Raw genomic sequence first — 20,355 nt, forward strand, 5'->3', positions numbered from 1 at the left:
TAGTGCTACCTGCCCTTGCTAAATCTGACTGGAGTCAGTCCTTCCTGTGATCCTAGTTGTATCAGAACGAGACTGTACTGTTCTTTGCAGAGGACCATCATTTGATTACCAACCTCCGTAGGGTAGCTCACAATTGTCTGTAACTCTAGCTGAGGGGAACTAATACCTCTGCATAGTTTAAAATTTTAATCTCGGGGCTGGTGAGATGGCTCAAGCGGGTAGGAGCACTGACTGCTCTTCCAAAGAAAGAAGAAGGTCTGAGTTCGGATCCCAGCAACCACGTGGTAGCTCACAACTACCTGTAATGAGATTGGACGCCCTCTTCTGGTGCATCTGTATTGTGCCGAAGCGAGTAGGGCCATCCTGAGTTGAATTCCCAGCAGCCACACAATGGCTCACAGCCATCTGTACAGATACAGTGTACTCATACACATAAAATAAATAAATCTTTAAAAAAATATTTTAATCTAAAAAGACAAAATCTAATTTTTCCGTATTGTGTAAAAGTTAAATTAATATGAGTCTATATACTACTACAGAATTCAAGGCTATAAAATAGTTTTACTGTCCTACAATTTTAGACTGGTCATATGAGTTGGTGGCATTGAAAAATTACTAAATTTGAAATGATCATTTTTCTGAGATTTTTCACTAGAATAAAAGAAGTCTTGTTTCCTACGTGTTTCAGTATATTAGCCTTGAACTCAGAGAAGGAAATGCATTTTAAAGTTTTTGTTGTTTCTTTTATAAGCATAGTACTAGAAAACTTAGGACTGGATCCCTTAAAATTAAATGCTAACTAAAAAGTTGAGTAAGTGAAAAGCTCTATTTTTCTTGAAAGCAGAATAAAATCTGAAACAAAAAGGGAACTTGAAGTTCTCTAGGAGTTCAAAGTGATTTTACTTTTTGAAAATCAAGTCTATTCAAACAGGGCAATTTTATTGAGTTTAAAAGAAAAACACCAAGGCAGGCAAGGTGTAAATCTCACCAGTTGCTTAGAGGAGAGGAATGGAGAAGAGAAGGGAGAAGCAGAGTTGTAAGTGAGCTGGCATGGATGTCAGCTGCATGGTGGTTAAGCAGCCACACTGAGAACAGACAGGAGCTTTAGAAAGAGTAAGAGAACACACAGTACCAGAAGATGCTCTGGCTCTGGCCAGTTTCAGAAAGGGACAAAAAGAAGTAAAGAATACTGGCTATAGCTTTTTGAGTCTAAGTGGTGGACAGACCCAGCCCCACCTCACAGTGGCTCATAAGGAATGCCTCAAGGTGTCTTTTTTTTTTTGGTTTTAAGGTGTTTATTGTAGAAAGGCAGAGACGGGAATAAGTAGAGAAGTGCTGCCATGGCCACCTGTAGAAAAGGGGGAAGGGAATGGGGAGAGGGGAAGCAAGAGGGCAAGAGAGAAGCAAGAAAGCAAAAGCTCAAAGTGTCTTTTTTTTTTTAAGATTTATTTATTATTATATGTAAGTATACTGTAGCTGTCTTCAGACACCCCAGAAGAGAGCATCAGATCCCACTACAGATGGTTGTGAGCCACCATGTGGTTGCTAGGATTTGAACTCAGGACCTTCGGAAGAGCAGTCAGTGCTCTTAACCGCTGAGCCATCTCTCCAGTCCTCAAAGTGTCTTTTAAGTAAGGCAATGATAATGCCTATGGGCAATAGAAAACATTAGGTTTTCAGCTTTTTACTTTTGTTTTATTTCTTCTTTTTAGATCCATTTGGTGGTGATCCTTTCAAAGGTTCAGATCCATTTGCATCTGATTGCTTCTTTAAGCAGACTTCTACTGATCCTTTTACCACTTCAAGTTCCGACCCTTTCAGTGCATCCAGCAACAGCAGTAATACATCGGTGAGTGGCAGGATTTAAGACTGTTCGGCCTCATGAACAAGTGTCTAAGGAAATGTATTGAATATATAGTGATGGAAGCTTCCTTTTGTTTATTTTAATGGTCTACCTGAAGTTTGTCTGGATCCCACCCATCCAGGGTTTTGTCTAATGTAGTATTTCATACTTTGATCATCCACTGGAGAGGAGCAGATGATTTACAGTGTATAAGAATGAAGTTGTCCTTATCCATTGGTGATGCTAAATATGTGACTGGAAATCCAAAAGCCAGTCTTAAGTAAAACTTTTTATAAATATCTGTTGTATTACTGAAAAAAATGGAAATTACTTAAAGGGAGACGTTAAATTCTTTTTTTTTAAGATTTATTTTATTTTATTTGTATGGGTACACTGTAGCTATCTCCAGACACACCAGAAGAGGGCATTGGATCCCATTACAGATGGTTGTGAGTCACCATGTGGTTCCTGGGAATTGAACTCAGGACCTCTGGAAGAACAGTCAGTGGTTACACTGAGCAGTCTCTCCAGCCCAAAGGGAAACATTAATATTTTAGAAAAAATAAAATCATTCATGTTGTTTATAGTTATACCTGGAATGTTAATCTTGAAAAGTATAAATTTACACTGAATGTCAGGCTCTCTTGAGAATGTGTCTACCGCCTCTGCTTAATAGCCACAGCCTCAGTACTATATAGCCATTGCTCTGATCTTCATTTTCAACTTTGCAAAGCAGATGTTAATACTCCTGCTTTAAAAATAAAGACATTCTACATTTAAAACATTTACCCTACTGAGTGCAGTGGTAAAAAGGTTTAATTCCAGTGCTGGAGAAGTGGAGACAAGAGGATTCAAGGCCAATCTTGGCTGCATAGTAAGTTTGAGAATATCTTAGGATATATGACATCCTGGCTGGAGAAATGACTCAACAGTTAAACATATGTATTTCTCTTCCAGAAAGACCCAAATTTAGTTTCTAATACCCATGTCAGGCAACACCCATACTCACAACTGCCTATGACTCCAACTCCAGAGGATGCATTGCCTCTAACTCCTGAGATACTGGCACACATGAGACATGCACTTATTTATACATGATTAAAAATAAATCTTTAAAAAAAAATCACATTACCTTAATATGCCCAAGACATTTTTGTCTGAGGCTTTTTAAAACTATAAGGAGCTACAGAGATGGCTCAACAGGTAACAGACTTGGGCTCAGTTCCCAGCACCCACCAGCAGATCACAGCTGTCTGTAACTCCAGTTCCAAGGGCTGTGACACCCTCTCCTGCCCTCCACAGGCACCAGGCATGTGGGTGTGGCATGTGAGACAGACAGGCCGACACCCCCCCCCCCCCCCCCCCCAGCACACAGAGCAGCTATATATACATGCAGCCCAAACACTCACACACATAAAATAAAAATAAATTTATACTCTGGATATTTTAAAATCTTCAAAATAGAATAATACAATGAAATATTTGCTTGTTTTTGTTTGGAGATTGGCAGCAATATTTCTGTAAGTAAACTAGACCAAGAGAGGCACGATTTACCGATGGGCATTTCACACAACTGTTTTGTCATCTATTAATCTTAAGTGAAGATTACTTCCTTAGAAGAGTAATTGGTTTGGTTTGGTTGGGTTGGGTTGGGTTTTTTGTTTTTTTGGTTTTTTTTTTTTTGTTTTTTTTTGTTTGTTTTTCAAGACAGTGTTTCTCTTATAGCCCTGGTTGTCCTGGAACTCACTCTGTAGACCAGGCTGGTTTTTTGGTATTCTTAAATTATTTCCTTACTCTATTCATTAATAAGAGTTACTTGCCCAGTAGTTGGTATTTTCCACTGATATAAATTTTGAGGAACACCTTTATAACTGAATGTTTGTGATCTCCACAAGACTACCATACCTAGTTTGTAATGTAGACCATATGACAGATTCCTCTAAAATATATGGCAGTTCGAATTCTCTTCCTACTTCATGTTAACTCTGTTCTCCACTGCTCTCAAGCCAAGTATGCTCTTCCTAATTTATAAATGACACATTTCTCCTGTTCCCCTCCCTGCCTGTGAAGTTTCACCCATTTGTGCTTACTTTTTGTTTTGTACTTTCAAAACAAATACCTCCTTGCTTTCATCTCATACTTTCTCTATTAAAATAAGAGGCTGCTGATATAATCATCACTCCTATCTGTTCTTCTCTATGTCCCTGGATGGTGCCAGCTCAGTGGACAGCAGAGTGCTTGGTTAGGATGTGTGAGCTCTAGATTCAATTCCAGTACTACCAAAAAGTGACTCTGCAGAAGAGGGGTTGGAGAAAGGCGCATGGAGTCTACTGAATGTCGGGACCTTCCTGTGAGGTGGTTGAGTGTCCACATGAACTTAACTTGTTAAATTATACATATGCCGCATACTTTTTAGATAAGTATTTTGTAATCAGAGAGTAATTGTTTCCATTCATTGAGACTATATCAAGAAAGGAAAAACTCTGTTCCAAATGTTTGCTTTCTAATTTAGAACTTTGTAAAGTACTTTTTTTTTAGATTTGATGGTGAAGTTCCATGAAATATTGCCTCTCAGTCACAGATTGTACTGCTCTCTTTAGGTAGAAGCTTGGAAGCACAATGACCCATTTGCTCCTGGTGGAACAGTTGTTGTTGCAGCTCGTGATTCAGGTAAAGACCATTCTCAGATTCTTAGATTTTCTTTTCTAAACATTTTTAAAAAGATTGATTTATTATTATATGTAAGTATGTATAAGTAGCTGTCTTCAGACACACTAGAAGAGGGCATCAGATCCCATTACAGATGGTTGTGAGCCACCATGTGGTTGCTGGGATTTGAACTCAGGACCTTCAGAAGAGCAGTCAAGTGCTCTTAACTGCTGAGCCACCTCTCCAGCCCCTTTTCTAAACATTCTTGCCCTCACTAATTATGACTTTTAAATTGACGTATAATTATTCTCACTTAAAACATACTAGTAGTAGCAACAGATATTTGTGTATTACCTTTTGCTTCCTTACTCATTATCTCGTTTATCATTCTCCTAAAAGGTGTTTCTAAACTATGTACTTCAGTGTCAGTAAAACCAATTAGAAGCTTTTGATATGTACAGTGTAGTTTTTGGCTAGAAAGGTGGTTCAGTGGGTAAGAGCCCTGCTGCTATGCAATCATTGGGCCTGAGTTTGAATCCCCAGCACTCACATAAAAAGCTAGCTAGATATGGCTGGACTTCCCTAACCTCAGCACTGGGGAGCAGAGACAGACAGATCCTTAGGGCTCACTTGCTCACTGGCCAGCAAGCCTGTTCAAAATGACAAGCTTCTGGTTCAGTGAGAAACCTTGTCTTAAGGCACTAAGGAGGGGAGCAATAAAGGAAAACATCTAATGTTTTGTCCTGACCTTGCCATGAACATTCATGTGCCCACACCAGCTCAACATAAACCATGCACATGCACACACAGATACTAAAAATACATGAAAGAAAAAGATGATTTAAAATTATCTGGGGGTGATTGATGATAACACTTTAATCCTGGTTCTTAGGAGGATGAAGTAGGATTGCTATAAGTTCATGGCCATCCTGGGCTATATAAGAACTACATAGTGAATTCCACACCAGCCTGGACTACAAAAGAAGAACCTATTCAGAAAAGAAAAAGAGGTGGCTGGAGAAATGGCTCTTGCAGAAGACCTACAGTGCCCTCTCTGACCTCCTGGAGAACGGGCACATATGATGCACATACATACATGCAAGCAAAACACTCATACATAAAATATATCTTAAAAGGTGGCCCATAAGCCAGGCGGTGGTGGCACATACCTTTAATCCCAGCACTTGGGAGTCAGAGACAGGCGGATCTCTGAGTTTGAGGCCAGCCTGATCTACAGAGTGAGTTCCAGGACAGCCAGGGCTACACAGAGAAACCCTGTCTCGAAAAAAAAAAAAAAAGGCATGGTCCTGAGGGTCAGCTTGCCTTCTTTGGAGGCTGTGTATCTGGGATTGTGGGCATTTTAGTTCTCCTGGAGGTGTCTCATGGTCATTGTATGGTGTCTAGAACACTGTGGCAGCACCATGGCCAGGTGTTTGCTCAAAAGATTGGGTCTTGTTTCAGGACAATCTCGCTGTATGATTCTGGGCTCATGGGATTCTGTTTGTAGAGAGGGGTGGTAGGGTACTAATTAGGTCATGGGCTGAGAGGGGGAAGTTGTGGTAACTGCAACAACTGGCAGGTGTGCCCGGGCCTGCTGTTCTCCATGGGAGTTTGCCTGTTCTTCAGATTTTTCTTCCTGCTCTCTATTGTACCACAATGGTGTTGTTTCCACTCATGAACAATACGGTAGCCTTTTCTCCATGTTGCTTCTGTGTCATTCTGGGCCCTGCTCCCAGATGACAAATATTTGAGAACCAAATAAGACAATGCCAAAAAGCACACCAGAAGTTTTGACGGCTGTGGTTGTGAAAAAGACTTGCGATGTCTGAGCAATGTGCTAGGCGAATATCACCATCTCCATAGACCTCTTCCATAACCACAGGATGGGCCCAGGTACCCCATGGTCCTGACTGCTTTCCCTTCAGAGCCTGGCCAGGGCTTGCAACTTGAGTTGACATTTGCAGTGTTGTCTGTCAGCCTAGAAAAAGCATCAGTTTCAAACATTCGGGACCACAAAAGTTTAAACTTACCTTGAAATCTCTCAGACTGTCAGGGCTAGGTACACATCTGTAATCCTAGCGTTAGAGACACTGAGCCTGGAGGATTGAGAGTTGAAGGCCAGCCTGGGCTATATATAGTGTGACCTTGTTTCCAAATGAAAAATCAAACCTATGAAAATAATTACAATATGACACCTAATAATAAGAACATGTCAAACCACCAAAAAAAGGCCCATACCAATATTCTCCAGTACATTTTACTTTGTTGTGAGTGCCTCTTTCTCCTAATTCTGTGTTCAGCCCTACAAAGAGTTGTTTGGCATTTACTTTTAAAGATCTTGGCCTAAGTTTAAAGATGAGTGGCTTTCGAAGAGTAATGAAAATTGTTTTTAATATAAAGAGGTTCTGTTAAAATACAGAGGAAATCTAAATACCAGGAAACTAAGTGCCATAATATTAAATAGCTTGATCAGTGTTATCCAGTTTATGCGATGGTGAGCCAGTTACTAGATTCAATCCTAGATCAATGGGATCTTAACCATTTTCATCTCAACAGTTGTTTCATTGCCATTCTTCATTAAAAGTGAGACAGATGAGTAGGCTAGCTACTGCTTGGGAGCACAGGAAATTAGCAAAGTAAATTCAAACCTGAGTGCTTTAATGGACTGTGGCCAGTAAGATGTGCTGTTTCTAGGTTGATGTGACAAAAGAATGAGGTTATGATAAAGAGAGGTTAGTATGAATTAATCTGGGGGATTAGATACCAACTCCCAGTGTAATAAAGACTGAGTAATAAAGTAGCTTGGAGCAAACAAGTTACTATAATGCCAGTATCGATCACATTCAGAATTGTGAGCTCTCAAAATCAGTTTTTAAAATGAGTAAATTTACATTTACTATATATAATTTACACTTATTATATATATATAATTTAGTTAAACCATTGCCTCTTACCACTAAATTATAGTTGTGATAGTAATAAAAGTACGTGAGGTGCTTGAGTTCTTCAGTACTTGCTTACTCCTGGTGGATAGACACTTCAGACTCTGAAAGAAAACTAGTAAGGAGAAGCCAACTCAAGATACTTGTAAGCATTATTTTTCTACTTTAGATGAGATTAGGTGTGATGCGATGGTGTGTGTGTGTGTGTGTGTGTGTGTGTGTGTGTGTAATATTTTTCTAACCCTAAACTCAGGAAATAGTCTTTTCAGGTGCTGATTAAAGCTCAATAAGATACAAATGTGTCTTTGCAGACGCGATTCAGGGTTATATCTTGAAGACTGTGTGAAGTTGAGTTTAAAATCTTACATTTAGTGGGTACAGGGGCGAGGGAGATTTCTTAGGCAAGCAGCTACTCTTTGGGGGAATGTTTTCTTCTTCTTTTTTTTTTCTTGGCTTTTTGGAGACAGGGTTTCTCTGTGTAGCCCTGGCTGTCCTGGAACTCACTCTGTAGACCAGGCTGGCCTCGAACTCAGAAATCCACTTGCCTCTGCCTCCCAAGTGCTGGGATCAAAGGCATGCACCACCACCGCCCCGGGGGAACGTTTTCTTTAATTCTTTTTAAATTATGTATCTCTGTATAGGTATGTGCTTGTGAGTGTAGATACCCATGGAGACCAGGGGACAGCATTGGGGGCCCCTGGAGCTGGAGTTACAGGCAGTTGTGAGCCACCCACTCACTGTAGGTGCTGGGAACTCTACAAGAGCAGTCTGTGCTCTTATCTACCGAGCAGTCTCTACAGCAGTCTTTTGGAAATTTTTACTTGTCCCTTTCTTCCTTATTGGTCAGCTAGTTATGCTAAGAACTGTTACATCTATTTGGAGACTCCTTAATAAACATATGGCTTCTGTTCCCTATTTTCACAATACTTTAAACAAATACCAGCACCTCCTACTTACCAGACCTTGTGCTCCTCCTTGAGGAGAAAGTAAGAAATAGCCGGGCAGTGGTGGCACACACCTTTGATCTCAGCACTTGGGAGGCAGAGGCAGGCGGATTTCTGAGTTCGAGGCCAGCCTGGTCTACAGAGTGACTTCCAGGACAGCCAGGGCTACACAGAGAAACCTTGTCTTGGAAAAAAAAAAAAAAAGTAAGCAATAAAATGAAGTTCCTGGCATTAGAAAGCTTTTATTGACAGTCAGAAGCAGAAGTGAGTCAGATGCTGATAAGAACTCCAGTTAGTTAGACTAAGGAGGGGATACAAAGTTTTCTACCTGCAATGTAGATTTATTGTTTCTGCCTTTACAGAAAATCATAACAGAAAAAGATTGTTCAAGTTATATACTGAAGTATTCACATCTAGAATAAGATTATAGATGATTTTATATTATGCTTTTATACATTTTCCCCAATATATTACCTTTATTTTGGGGGAAGAGAGGGTGCTGTTGAGTGCATATTGACATTGAAAACCTGATGTGACTCATGGCTTCTGAATGCTGCCTGCCAGGTTGCCTCCAGCATGTGTGTCAAATGGTCTGACAGAATCCAGATTCACACCAATGAACATCTGACACAGTTTTTTGTCAAAATCTTAATTCTCTGATTTGGAAAAAAAATACTCTTGTCATCTAGGGTACATTTCTTCAGTATCTTGTAGAAAAATTCTAGCAATTACATACTTGTCATGTAGAAATACCTTTTTCTTCAATTAATATTTTTCAAATTATACTTTCCAGTATTTCAGATGTGGCCTAACTCAGCTGTGTTGCTACAAATGTTGTAGCTCCTTATAAAGTCTGTGAGGGAAGACACATAGAAAGGGCATGGTGCAGCATAAGCAGCTTCTTCAGGAAAAGGCACCTGGGGCATTTTCTTTTGCTACCTTGTGCACTATCAAGAGAGTGGATTAGGAATAACAGAAGAGGTAAGGGGAGGGCATCCCCCAGTTTTGGGGCTCCCCAGATGCTGTATTGGTGCAAAGCACCTTCTGTAGCTAAACTCACAATTTCCTAAGATTGATGTTTCAATGTCCTCTTCATAATCAGACCTGTGACCAACCTGGAAAGGGCTGTCTTCTTTACCCGCATCTGCTTCACTTTCATTGCCCTACTTCCTTGGTAACAAAGCAGACAAAAATAAGGTGCCATGGGGCTGGACAGATGGCTCAGCTGTCACGAACACTGGCTGCTCTTCAGAGGACCCGGGTTCAGTTTCCTGAACCCACATGGCAGCTCACAACCATCTGAAACTGCAGTTCCAGGGGATTTTATGCCCTCTTCTGCCTTCACAGACACCAGGCACACATAGTGTGAACACATGTAGGCACACAATGTACACACACATATATGAAAAAATAATAAGCATCTTTAAAACAAGAAGAACTAAGATCCTCGTCTTTTAAGCATATGCCGTTCCATAGCTCACTCCATTCACAGGGGCTTCCCTTTTTTAAATAAACTGTCTCTCTTTTGGTTTTAATTTTGGTTTTTGTTGTTGCTTTGGTTTGGGTTGAGGTTGTTTTGGGAAGGGGCAGGGTTTTTCTGTAGCTCTGGCTATCCTGGAACTCACTCTGTAGACTTCAAAATCACAGAGATATGCCTGCCTCAGCTTGGCTACTGCTAGGATAAAAGGTATGTGCCACCACACTTGGCCGATTCTTTTTGTAATTTTAAATATGTCCCAGGTGCAAATCTGTCCTGGAAACTTTAGCAGGTGTGCCTTCCCTCCCTCAATATACACAAATTAGATTTATGCCTGCTGTGACCATTAGCTTTACAGGGGGGATGGATATATATAATATCTCCATCTGCTTCACTGTATAGATGTTATATATATATATGTGTGTGTGTGTGTATATATATATATATATATATATATATATATATATATATATAACAAATTCAGATTACTTGTGCTAGAAACTACTTACCAATTACAGGTAACTATGGAATAAAGTAGTATACAGTAATTGTTGTAGAGAATGAAGAACTCGGTTCTTGTCAAAATTAGTGACACCTCAGTTATTCTAAGGTTTGTGAAAAGAGACTTGAATGACATGTGAAATGTGTGACTGATGACCCTATAAGCTCCTTGATATCATTAGAGATAATTTGGCCAAGGACGTTGTCAAATGACTGTGATCCTGGCACTTGAGATACTGGCAAATAGCAAAGTCATATGCCGTACTTCCTTTGAAACAAACAACAAGAAGAAAATGTAGTTTGTAGAGCTGTCTTGTTTCACATGTGTTCCAGAACTTTAAACCTTACCTTCTAGTATCACCTGGTTGTTAGATAGAGCCATTTACCAGCTGATTCATACTAAGGAATACACCGTATGGGATGTTCGGTGTATAGCCAATCTGTACAGAAATCAGTCAGATTTAGGGATGATTTTCCTGAATGTTACCACATAAAAAATAACATGAAATACTGTATCTTTCTTTACTCCCAGCCACAGACCCTTTTGCTTCTGTTTTTGGAAATGAATCATTTGGAGATGGATTTGCTGACTTCAGCACATTATCAAAGGTAATCTGCAATGATTAATAGGAAGTAACAGTACATCATGTTCCATCAAAGGAGCAGACCTCCTTACCATTAGAATTCTCTCAGAAACGTGATGTTTGATTTCAATCAGTCTAAAGCAGGTGTTGGTCTCATGTGCAAGTTACAGGTCAGCCATAATCACATCTCTATAATAAGCAGGCAGTGGTGCAGGGGATTACATTTTCTTCTAAAAGGTCTGTTCAGTGTGATACTTAGAGCTGTCTGTTTAAATGTTTCTTTCCCAGTTGAGTTACGTTTCTCCCTGTGTACTCTCTGGGTCAGTAGCTATAACATTGATTCCATTCTATGTACACTGACTATTTGACATTGTTAGGGTCTGCACCAACATAAAAGTGCGAAAACTCTGACACTGAGTGCTTATTGTCCAGTAGAGCTGTAGTGTTGATTTAGGCTAAGAGAAAAAGATTTGAGAGAGTTTGAAGATAAGCCTAATTGTCTGCCTCTAAGGAACATTTGACAGTGTCCAGAGACATTGATGGTTCTCAAAACCAGGTGAAGGCTTAGTGAGTACATCCTCCAGCACACGCAGTCACCGCCCTCAGCCCTGAATGCATCCTCCAGCACACGCAGAGTCACCACCCTCAGCCCTGAATGCAGTTCTTACATCCTAGAACGTTAGCAGTGCCGCTGTTGAAAAATACCAGCCTAGCTAGGTGGTGGTGGCCCACACTTGTAATCCCAGCACTTGGGAGGCAGAGGCAGGTGGATCTTTGTGAGTTTGAGGCCATCCTGGTCTACAGAGTAAGTTCCAGAATAGCCAGGGATAGATGAAGAAATGCTGTCTTGAAAAGTGAGAGGGATGGGTGTGGGGGGAGGAACACTGGCCTAAATAAGTCATATTCCAGTTTGTTATAGAAAAGTTCATTACTCACATTAAAGCTTAATATTCCACTGGGATCAGTTTGCTTTTTAAAAAACAACTTTTGAGTTGTCTTCATAGTTTTTCAAGAAGCCATGTCTTTAAGATTGTCTTTCCTATATTTAAGCACTGACAAGCAGTCAGACATTCCTTTTTGTTCCATTATCAGACTGTCTGTCCATTTGGACCTCAGGAAGTTTTGTATTCCCTAAGGCATACTCAGTAAGCCTTCCATCTAGAGTTGGCTTGTTTTGATATGTCTATTGCTCTTGATAAGTGATGATGTGAGAGTACCTACTTGTACAGTCCAATTTTTAATCCTGTTTGTTCTTGAATGTAAAGGGAAGGATTGAAATAAAACTGCATTATACTTAAGTCATTCTTCTGAGTACTTTATGACTTGTGTATACCATACTGTATAAACATTTCTTTTTAAACAAAGGTCAACAATGAAGATCCTTTTAATCCTACCACATCAAGTTCTGGCAGCAGTGTGACCATTGCAAAACCTGTGTTAGAGGAAACACCCAGCAAGAGTGAAGATGTGCCTCCAGCACTGCCGCCCAAGATTGGCACTCCAACAAGACCCTGCCCACCACCCCCTGGTATGCAAGCTGGAGACTTTCCTAGACAACCTTATAATTTTTCTCTCTCTAGAAAGTGTTGTGTGGGCCTACTTCATATAAAAGGCTGTAAGCAAGGGCCAGGCACATAGCAGTAGCTTGCTGCTGTCCTCTTGACTGGGCATGTGCCCCTTCCCATCCCCATTTCAGAAGAAGAATGGGTGAAATCTCTTTGTTTTTGGAAACTCACTGATTATCATTTGAATAGGAGTATTTTGTACTCTGTTTTAAAATTAATATTCTTGAGAGAAAACTAACTTGAAATCTCCCTAAATCCTTAATTTTTTATTTTTATTTAGGGAAAAAAAGGCAGGGAAGTGTGGTGGGGAACTGCTTGCTCTTTAAAATTCCTTTATAATAGATGTTTTGTTTTGTTTGAAACAGGATCTAATGAAGTAACCTTGACTGGCCTGGAACTGGCTATGTAGACCAGGCTGGCCTTCAGCTCAAGACTCTTGAAGACCACCTGCCTCTTCCTCCTCTGAGTGCTGGGTTTAAAGGTGTATACCAGGCTTTAAAATCTGATTTTAAAATTCTTTGTAGTCTAGGAACAAATTGTATTTTATACTTTGTTTTGTTTAGTCTCTGTTATGTTTAGCACTGCACCGAGGAAAGGTTTGTTTTTAATGCAAAATGAAGTAACTCTGAAGACAGTTTCCCTGAGCCTGGGCGATGCTGCCAGGCTGCTCTGTGAGCAGACACAATGGCACACCGATGGGCACACTGGGCTTTATCCCTAGACTTTTCCTGGGTAACATTTCAGCCCCCAAAGTTCACTAACCACTAACCACTTACTGCTAATCATTCTTGCCTTTTCATCATAGTTTTCCCATAGTATTTGATTATAGATTGCACATATAGTTGCTAGTGTATAAATATCTGCTCAAAAGTTAAGCAGTTTTTTTATCCTTTAAGGAAACTCAGATATATCATAGGTTAGAAGTTAGTTAGAGTCTATATAATTTTTACATCTAGTATTTTGTTTACTTAAATTTTTATACCCATGTGAGTATACTTTTAAAACACAAATGCCCTAATTTAGTGTCTTCCAACTGAAAGCAAGGGTTTATGAGATGGCTTGACAGGGGACATTGCTGTTTGGTCATGCTTGGCCATGAGTCTGGTGACCTGCATTCACATCTCAGAATCCCTGGAAAGGCTCAGGAGCAGAACCATCTCCATAAGGTTGCTCTGACAGTACATGTGCTGTGCACACATACACTGGCACATATGCACACACACATAATATACGACGTGCACAATAATAATAAAGCTGGAGACATTCAAGTGTATATCATTGTAGAAGGAGCAAAGGGAAAGAATGATTTGTTGAAAAGATCATTGATTAGGGATCTTAAATTCATATTCTGGGCAGCCCCAGTCTCAGTTCGTGAACCACAGTATCACAGATGCTCAGCAAGCACTCTCACCACTGAGTGGCATTTCCAGCCCTTTTGGTTTTGGATAGTACCCCATGTAGCTTAGCCTGGCCTCACACTGAATTCCTCTTCTTCCTACTTCCTACCCACATCTCCTAAATGCTAGTATTAACCCCAGGCTTGGTTTTGTTTTCCTGTGTTTGTTTGGATTTTTAGTAGTGCTACAGATCAAACTTGGGGCTTCATAAGCTGCAACTGGAGCGATTACTCTGTGACCTTAAATGTATAATTCCCCCATGTCTAAGCCTCAGTGCCTTAGCTGTTATGTGGTAGCTATAACTCAGGTTTTGCATGCTTTCATGGGACTTTTCTGAAGGCATGTATAGATAGGAGATACAAGCATCTTTTGTAAACATTTATGAAAAGAATCCATTATGACTGTCAGCTTAACTACACTATGGGAAAAGCATATTTGAAGAAACTTAAACTTCACCTCTTTTCTTCAAAAAGTATTACACTTTAAGTAAGACTTTAAAATTTAAGAACTTAGCTGGGCATGGTGGCACACACCGTTAGTCCCCGCACTCAGGAGGCAGAGGCATGTGGATTTCTGAGTTTGAGGCCAGTATGGTCTACAGAGCGAGTTCGGGACAGCCAGGGCTACACAAACAAGCCCTGTCTTAAAAGCAAATAAATGAATGAGTGAATGAATAAGATGAATAAATAAAATAAAATAAAATAATTTGCTTTAAAATGGTATCAAAACAATGGGTGATGAATTAGCAGGGCAGCATATTGTTTTTGGTCAAAGATAAGTTTTCAGCAGCTATGCATATAGGCTGTGGACTTCTAAGTGTTGATCATTCTCAGCTTGAAGTTTTATAGATGGCAAAAATAAGTGCGGTTTTGTCAAATTAATCTTGTGTTTTATGCTACTAGGCACTGTGTAAATATACCAGAGAAAAGAGATTTGCCAAATTTCAGTCATTTATTATTACTGCCACTAGTGTCAGGCTGAAGCTGCAACCAGAGGCCATTGCTGTGTGTATTCTTTATCATTTTTCTCGTTTGTTGTGATCTTCCTTAGGATCGTGCTTCTTTAAATGGAGAAAGACCTAATTTTTGGACAAATTTTGATTCTTGGCCCGTTTCCACTTTGTATTTGGTTTTTGTCCATTTAGCTATACTTGCAATGTATTTGAGCGAAGGGAAAGCTCTGAGAATGGCTGGTGCAGCTATTTAAGGCATTTTGAGAAAGTGCCTTGGGCTCTTGCTCTATACACCACCTGCAGCTCTTTAAATGCTCCCTGTGAACATGTTCTTGTGTGCTTGTGTTTGCTGTATCTACTGGTTAATTGTAATGATTTTGATCCAGGGAAAAGACCCATCAACAAATTGGATTCTTCTGATCCCTTTAAACTGAATGATCCATTTCAGCCTTTCCCAGGCAATGATAGTCCCAAAGAAAAAGATCCTGATATGTTTTGTGATCCATTCACTTCTTCTGCCACTACCAATAAAGAGGCTGACCCAAGCAATTTTGCTAACTTCAGTGCTGTAAGTACTGTGATTGGGCTGTTTGGGGAAAATCATTCCATTTATAGTTTGAAGAGTTTCAAGGATTTCTTTATAGTCTTCCAAATTTGCATCATTTTATCAGCATACTAAAAATTATCTCTTATCCTTCCCCCAAGCAAAACCTCTGTTTGGTTTGGTTTTGCTGGATCTTAGATGATTCCATTGCTAAGCTGATTTTAGTCATTGTGGTTCTTGCAAACAGGATGTTTTATATAGCCTTTCTCTCAGTCTTGATGGTACAAATATAAGTAAAATCTTGACTGCTACTATTTAGCAAATGTTTATGTATGGTAGTGATTTAAAAGTTTGCTGTCTGCCTACTCTGTTCAATGCCAGTAAGAAGCTTGTATATTTGTGGATGTGGATGTGTGTTTTTTTACAAAGCTTTGGCAGTTAGAAGCTTGTATATTTGTAGCTGTGGATGTGTGTTTGTGTACAAAGCTTTGGCAGTTTCTAATTTGAGGGAACAGTACAAGGGTTCTTTAAATACAAAACAAAAGTCTTTACTCGCTGCATTCATGTAGTAGTTTTGATGGTTTGGTGGTGGTTCTTTTTATCCATCTGTGAGCCCGGTTACTCTTTCATGATAAGCTTGTGTTCTACCATGGTAGCCTTTTCAGCTTTATGAAATAAATTTAAGATCTAAGAATTCTTTCAGAAAATTAAGAAACACTGTGAGAATAGGCTGGGCAAGTCCTTTGTCCTATTAGAAATGGAGTAACCCAGTGTGGAGGCATCATATATCATCATCTATTAAAAATGACATTCTTAGAGTAGCTAACAAGGGTTGTTTTTTTTTGTTTTTGTTTTTGTTTTTCTTTTTTCTTTTTTTTTTCAGGTAAAGTGACATTCATTACCACTGCCCATTCTATAAGAGGAATTTTTCTGTTTATCACCTTTTATCCTTGACTTTGGTGATGAGCAATTGAATGGCCAAATGCCCCTGGCCACAGCGAGTACCATTTGGGTCCTTTCACTCATTATTTTATCCCCATTACTACTCTGGCTTCTTGGAAGAGAGGAGGGCAGGAATCTGCAACTGAGGCAGTTGCAGTACCCACCTGTGAGTCTGTACTCATAGGTTCCAGGGGCACCACCTGAGTGTGAAGGAGCAAGAATTATCTTCAGTGTCCATGTCAGATGGAATTTGAGTTGTTTCGAGCAGAGAAGGATGGAGAATTGGCTTTCTTAGGAGATTGTAATTCCCAGTCTAAAATAACTGTCTGGCAGCTGGTAACAGTCAGTGTGTTAAATATGGATCTGCAAGTAAGACCTGGTTGAAATGGCTCTTGAACAGTAGTGGAGCCATTTTGCTTATTTTATACTTCAGAATCTCAGTATAGTACAACATAAAAGTAGCTCACAACATGAAGTCCTCCATTTTCACTGTGAGACACCAAGAGTCGCAGGTACACTGTCAAAGCCTTCTAGTTTGTTTCACTTCTTCTCTTGATAAGACTCAAGCCAAGGAGAATTTTGTATCTAGTGTCTACTGAAGTTGAAATTTGGTTGTAGTTACAAATATTTTTTCCAATCTAATCATCATCAGTATTCAGGTTTTACTTAAGCTGTGTCATTTTAGTTATATAAAACTGGGTTAAAAGTTCTTAAGGACTATCAGAATCTATGTTGAAAAATAATTAGGATCACATTCTGTATCTAATGTTCTTATATGTAGCAAAATTTGCCTATTTTTGCTTTATACTTTTGGGCTTCCCTGAAAGGCCAGGTAAGGCCACTTTCTATCACCAGTGGCATTAATTTTAATGATATATCAATCAGGCATGCTGCCATATGGTTGTAACCTCACAGCTCGGGACACAAGCAGGAGGATCATGAGTTTGAGGCCAACATAAGCCACCTGGTAATAGTCCATCTTAAAAACAGACAAACAAACAGGAAGGGAGGATGGTTACAAACACGTATTTTACGTTGAATTGAAAGACTAGACCACTCCTGTTTTTAAATATACTATTCTATCTTAAGCATTTAACCTGTTTTGAGACAAAATATCACTGTGTCCCAGATTGGCTTCTGATTTGCAGTCCTCCTTCCTCAGTCTCCCATGTGCTGGGACTGCAAGCATGAGCCACCATGCCTGGAATTGCTACTTTTTAAAGTGATGCTTTTAACAGTTTACTTTATAGGCTTTATTATCTTTTTATTGACTTTTTCCCCATAGATTGCATTAAAATTTTAAAGTAAACCAGAGCTCAATAAGTAGTTAATTTTCAGAAAAACAAGGAATTAACACTATTCCTGTAGGTAAAACAAGTAGTTAGTGCTCTTTTATAAAAGGTCTTTTATATGTCTTAGCTTATTTTTTAATTCATTCATCCTTTTGATCTTTTAAATGGCAGTATCCCTCTGAAGAAGATATGATTGAATGGGCAAAAAGGGAAAGTGAACGGGAAGAAGAACAGAGGCTCGCCAGGCTGAATCAGCAGGAGCAAGAAGACTTGGAACTGGCCATTGCACTTAGCAAGTCAGAGATATCAGAAGCATGACGAGCTGTCTGTCCTTTGTCAGCAGTGCAGTATTCTTCTTGAATACTGAAGCTATTCACCATGTGCATCAGACTACCTATGAGCATGGGATGCAAGCGGTTTGAGATTCCTAGAAATGTGACAAAAGTCTAGTTTGGTTTTTTTTTGGGGGGGGGGTGCTATTTCAAATGTGTCTTTTATTTTTTCTTCCAAAAGTAGTGCCCTAATTAAACAGCTTCACCTAGACCCCTGTTCTGGTGTGCATTTACCGTGAGCTCTTGCCTGCTTGTACTAGTCCCTGTAAAGCTAGAGCATCGGCTTCTGCCTTCTAGAACCTAGCAGATATAGTTTCGCGCTGTGCTGCCCTTGTCCTGTAGTTACTATGACAACGACTGGAGTTCTGAAAGTGCACAACTCTCTGAGCTGAGTGCTTGAAGGGGGGTGGGGGGAGGAGAAGAGTATCCTGTTTCTTCTGATTGGTACAAATTAGCCAGTTTAAAGTGCATTATATGTACTTCTGGAGAAAATATAGTTAAGTTACCTAGAGATGGGGAAATATTCTGCATAGATCAACTCCACTATTGAAAACTAGATGAATCAAGTGAAACCATTATTGCTCCAGCCCCAAGTAATTCCTAAGTAAAAGTATTAAAGCCTTGTAGATGAAACATGTTTTTAAAACAATTTTCTCTGGACTTAAAGAATTTTAAGATTAACAGATACCTCACTACATGTTTCCTAGTTAAGAACAAACAAACCAATTTCTTACAAATAAAATTTGTAAGGAAATATTCATTGTAAGTGCTAGTGAAGAAAATTTGTAACTTAAAATATAACCTATCTGTTTAAGGTAAGCGGACACAGTCTGTGCCCACTTTGCCCTTGTGACGCACTGACCTTAGTTCCCAGTGTCCTGACGTCTAGGAAGCTAGAATTGGAAAGTACTTTGGTATTCATTATCTGTTTTGTTTCTTTAGTGAAGGCCCAGCTATTTGCAGTGATACAAATGGAAGAAACAGCATTTGTTATATCCTCTTACTTTCTGTCCATCTTTGTAGTTTAAATTTCTTTATTTATTTGCTTTATTTTTCTCACCTATAAAATTGACAAGCTACCCCACCCCCCAAAAAAATCCTACTTTTTAAATTGAGGGAAAAATAAACTGAGTTGCCAAATTATCAGAGCCCTACTTTTGTTAAAAGCCCATCTTCTACTGGACTGGCCTGACAGTCAGCTGGATTTGAAATGTATTTGAAGTAGAGTATAATTTATAATTTTTTAGATATGAGTTACTAATTTAGTATTTGTAATACCGAGATAAACAAAAATGCACCTACAAACTATTTAAGATTCTTTAGGATAACCAAGTAGAGGTGGTATGGAGCTGTTGTTAATCAGAGTAATTTACTGCCTGGCCTATAAATAAATTCCAGTGTCTAATCAGACCATTTTGAAATGGTGCTTTTTTTTTCCTTTCCACACACTATTGGATAGCTGGGATTTAAAACAACTTTTCAACCACTTCCTTGCACTGCTAACTTTTTTCTACTTTTGTAAATATTTCAGCATAAAAGTTAAACATATGAAGTAAGGGCTGAATTGTAGTCACAAGGCTTTAATTGTGATAACTAATCCCGTGGCCTAAGTGTTTGCTGCAAAGGGTGATGAGCAGGTCAAGTTGGGTTGTGGTAGGCGGTGTTTCTGTTTGCCCCTTCCTCTCACTCCTCAGGAGAAAGGTAAGTTGACTTGAATAACTTTCGTTTGCACTGAGAAAAGTGAAAAATGTTTGAAATGCTTTAATTTTTTTTAATTAAAAACACTCTGAAAATATTAAATATCTATAACTTATAAACAGCAACTTTTGATGTGTAGTAAGTGCGCCCTAATCTTCCGTATGCTTAGCTGGGTCATAGAGACTCTTATCCTTTGTTAAGATGTGTGTGCTCAGTGGGCCAATGTCATACTAAAGTGTGTATATATGATATAAACATATCTATATCTCCACGCTTGACTGTATAGAATGAATGTCTTAAGAGCCATTTGTGATGTTTTATGGTTGTTGACCCTGGCTCCAAAGCCTGCGCTTGAAACAAAGACAGTTTTAACCATCTTTTATGTACTTGTTCAGCTTTATTTGTGCTCTCTTCATAGACTTTTTCTCATGTTTCAAACTTATAAATTACAGTTGTAATTATGAAAATAATAAACTTTAATAAGTAAAATGTGTATTATATCATTTTGCATTGAAGCTTTGCACTGTTCTTGATCCTGTGCATTGGTAGGAGGAGGGACGAGTTGCCATCAGCATACATTTTCCTGTATAAAGGTTTCTGACAGTACTATGGAGACTAAATAAATGTTGAATGTTAATTCTATAAACAAACTTTGTTATTTTGTCCTGTTTTTTGAAAGGAAGTTAGGAAATG

The 20,355-nt window shown here is 39.2% G+C and overlaps 1 protein-coding gene across 3 annotated transcripts in view; it reads left to right on the top strand.

Moving 5' to 3' along the window:
* Eps15 (epidermal growth factor receptor pathway substrate 15) overlaps positions 1-20,312 on the top strand; it is a 106,262-nt gene extending 85,950 nt beyond the window's left edge. For 2 of the 3 annotated variants that reach the window (XM_031378162.1, XM_031378163.1), the window contains exons 20-25: positions 1,713-1,849; positions 4,444-4,513; positions 10,889-10,965; positions 12,306-12,468; positions 15,241-15,422; positions 17,804-20,312. In XM_031378162.1, the coding sequence (XP_031234022.1) occupies positions 1,713-1,849; positions 4,444-4,513; positions 10,889-10,965; positions 12,306-12,468; positions 15,241-15,422; positions 17,804-17,950 (776 nt within the window). In that variant the 3' untranslated portion in view covers positions 17,951-20,312. The remainder of the gene's footprint in view (positions 1-1,712; positions 1,850-4,443; positions 4,514-10,888; positions 10,966-12,305; positions 12,469-15,240; positions 15,423-17,803) is intronic. The other variant, XM_031378164.1, reaches the window with a different exon arrangement.
* The last annotated feature ends 43 nt before the right edge of the window (positions 20,313-20,355 follow it).

Source organism: Mastomys coucha, unplaced genomic scaffold (genome assembly GCF_008632895.1).
Source record: "Mastomys coucha isolate ucsf_1 unplaced genomic scaffold, UCSF_Mcou_1 pScaffold18, whole genome shotgun sequence".
Lineage (NCBI taxonomy): Eukaryota > Metazoa > Chordata > Mammalia > Rodentia > Muridae > Mastomys > Mastomys coucha.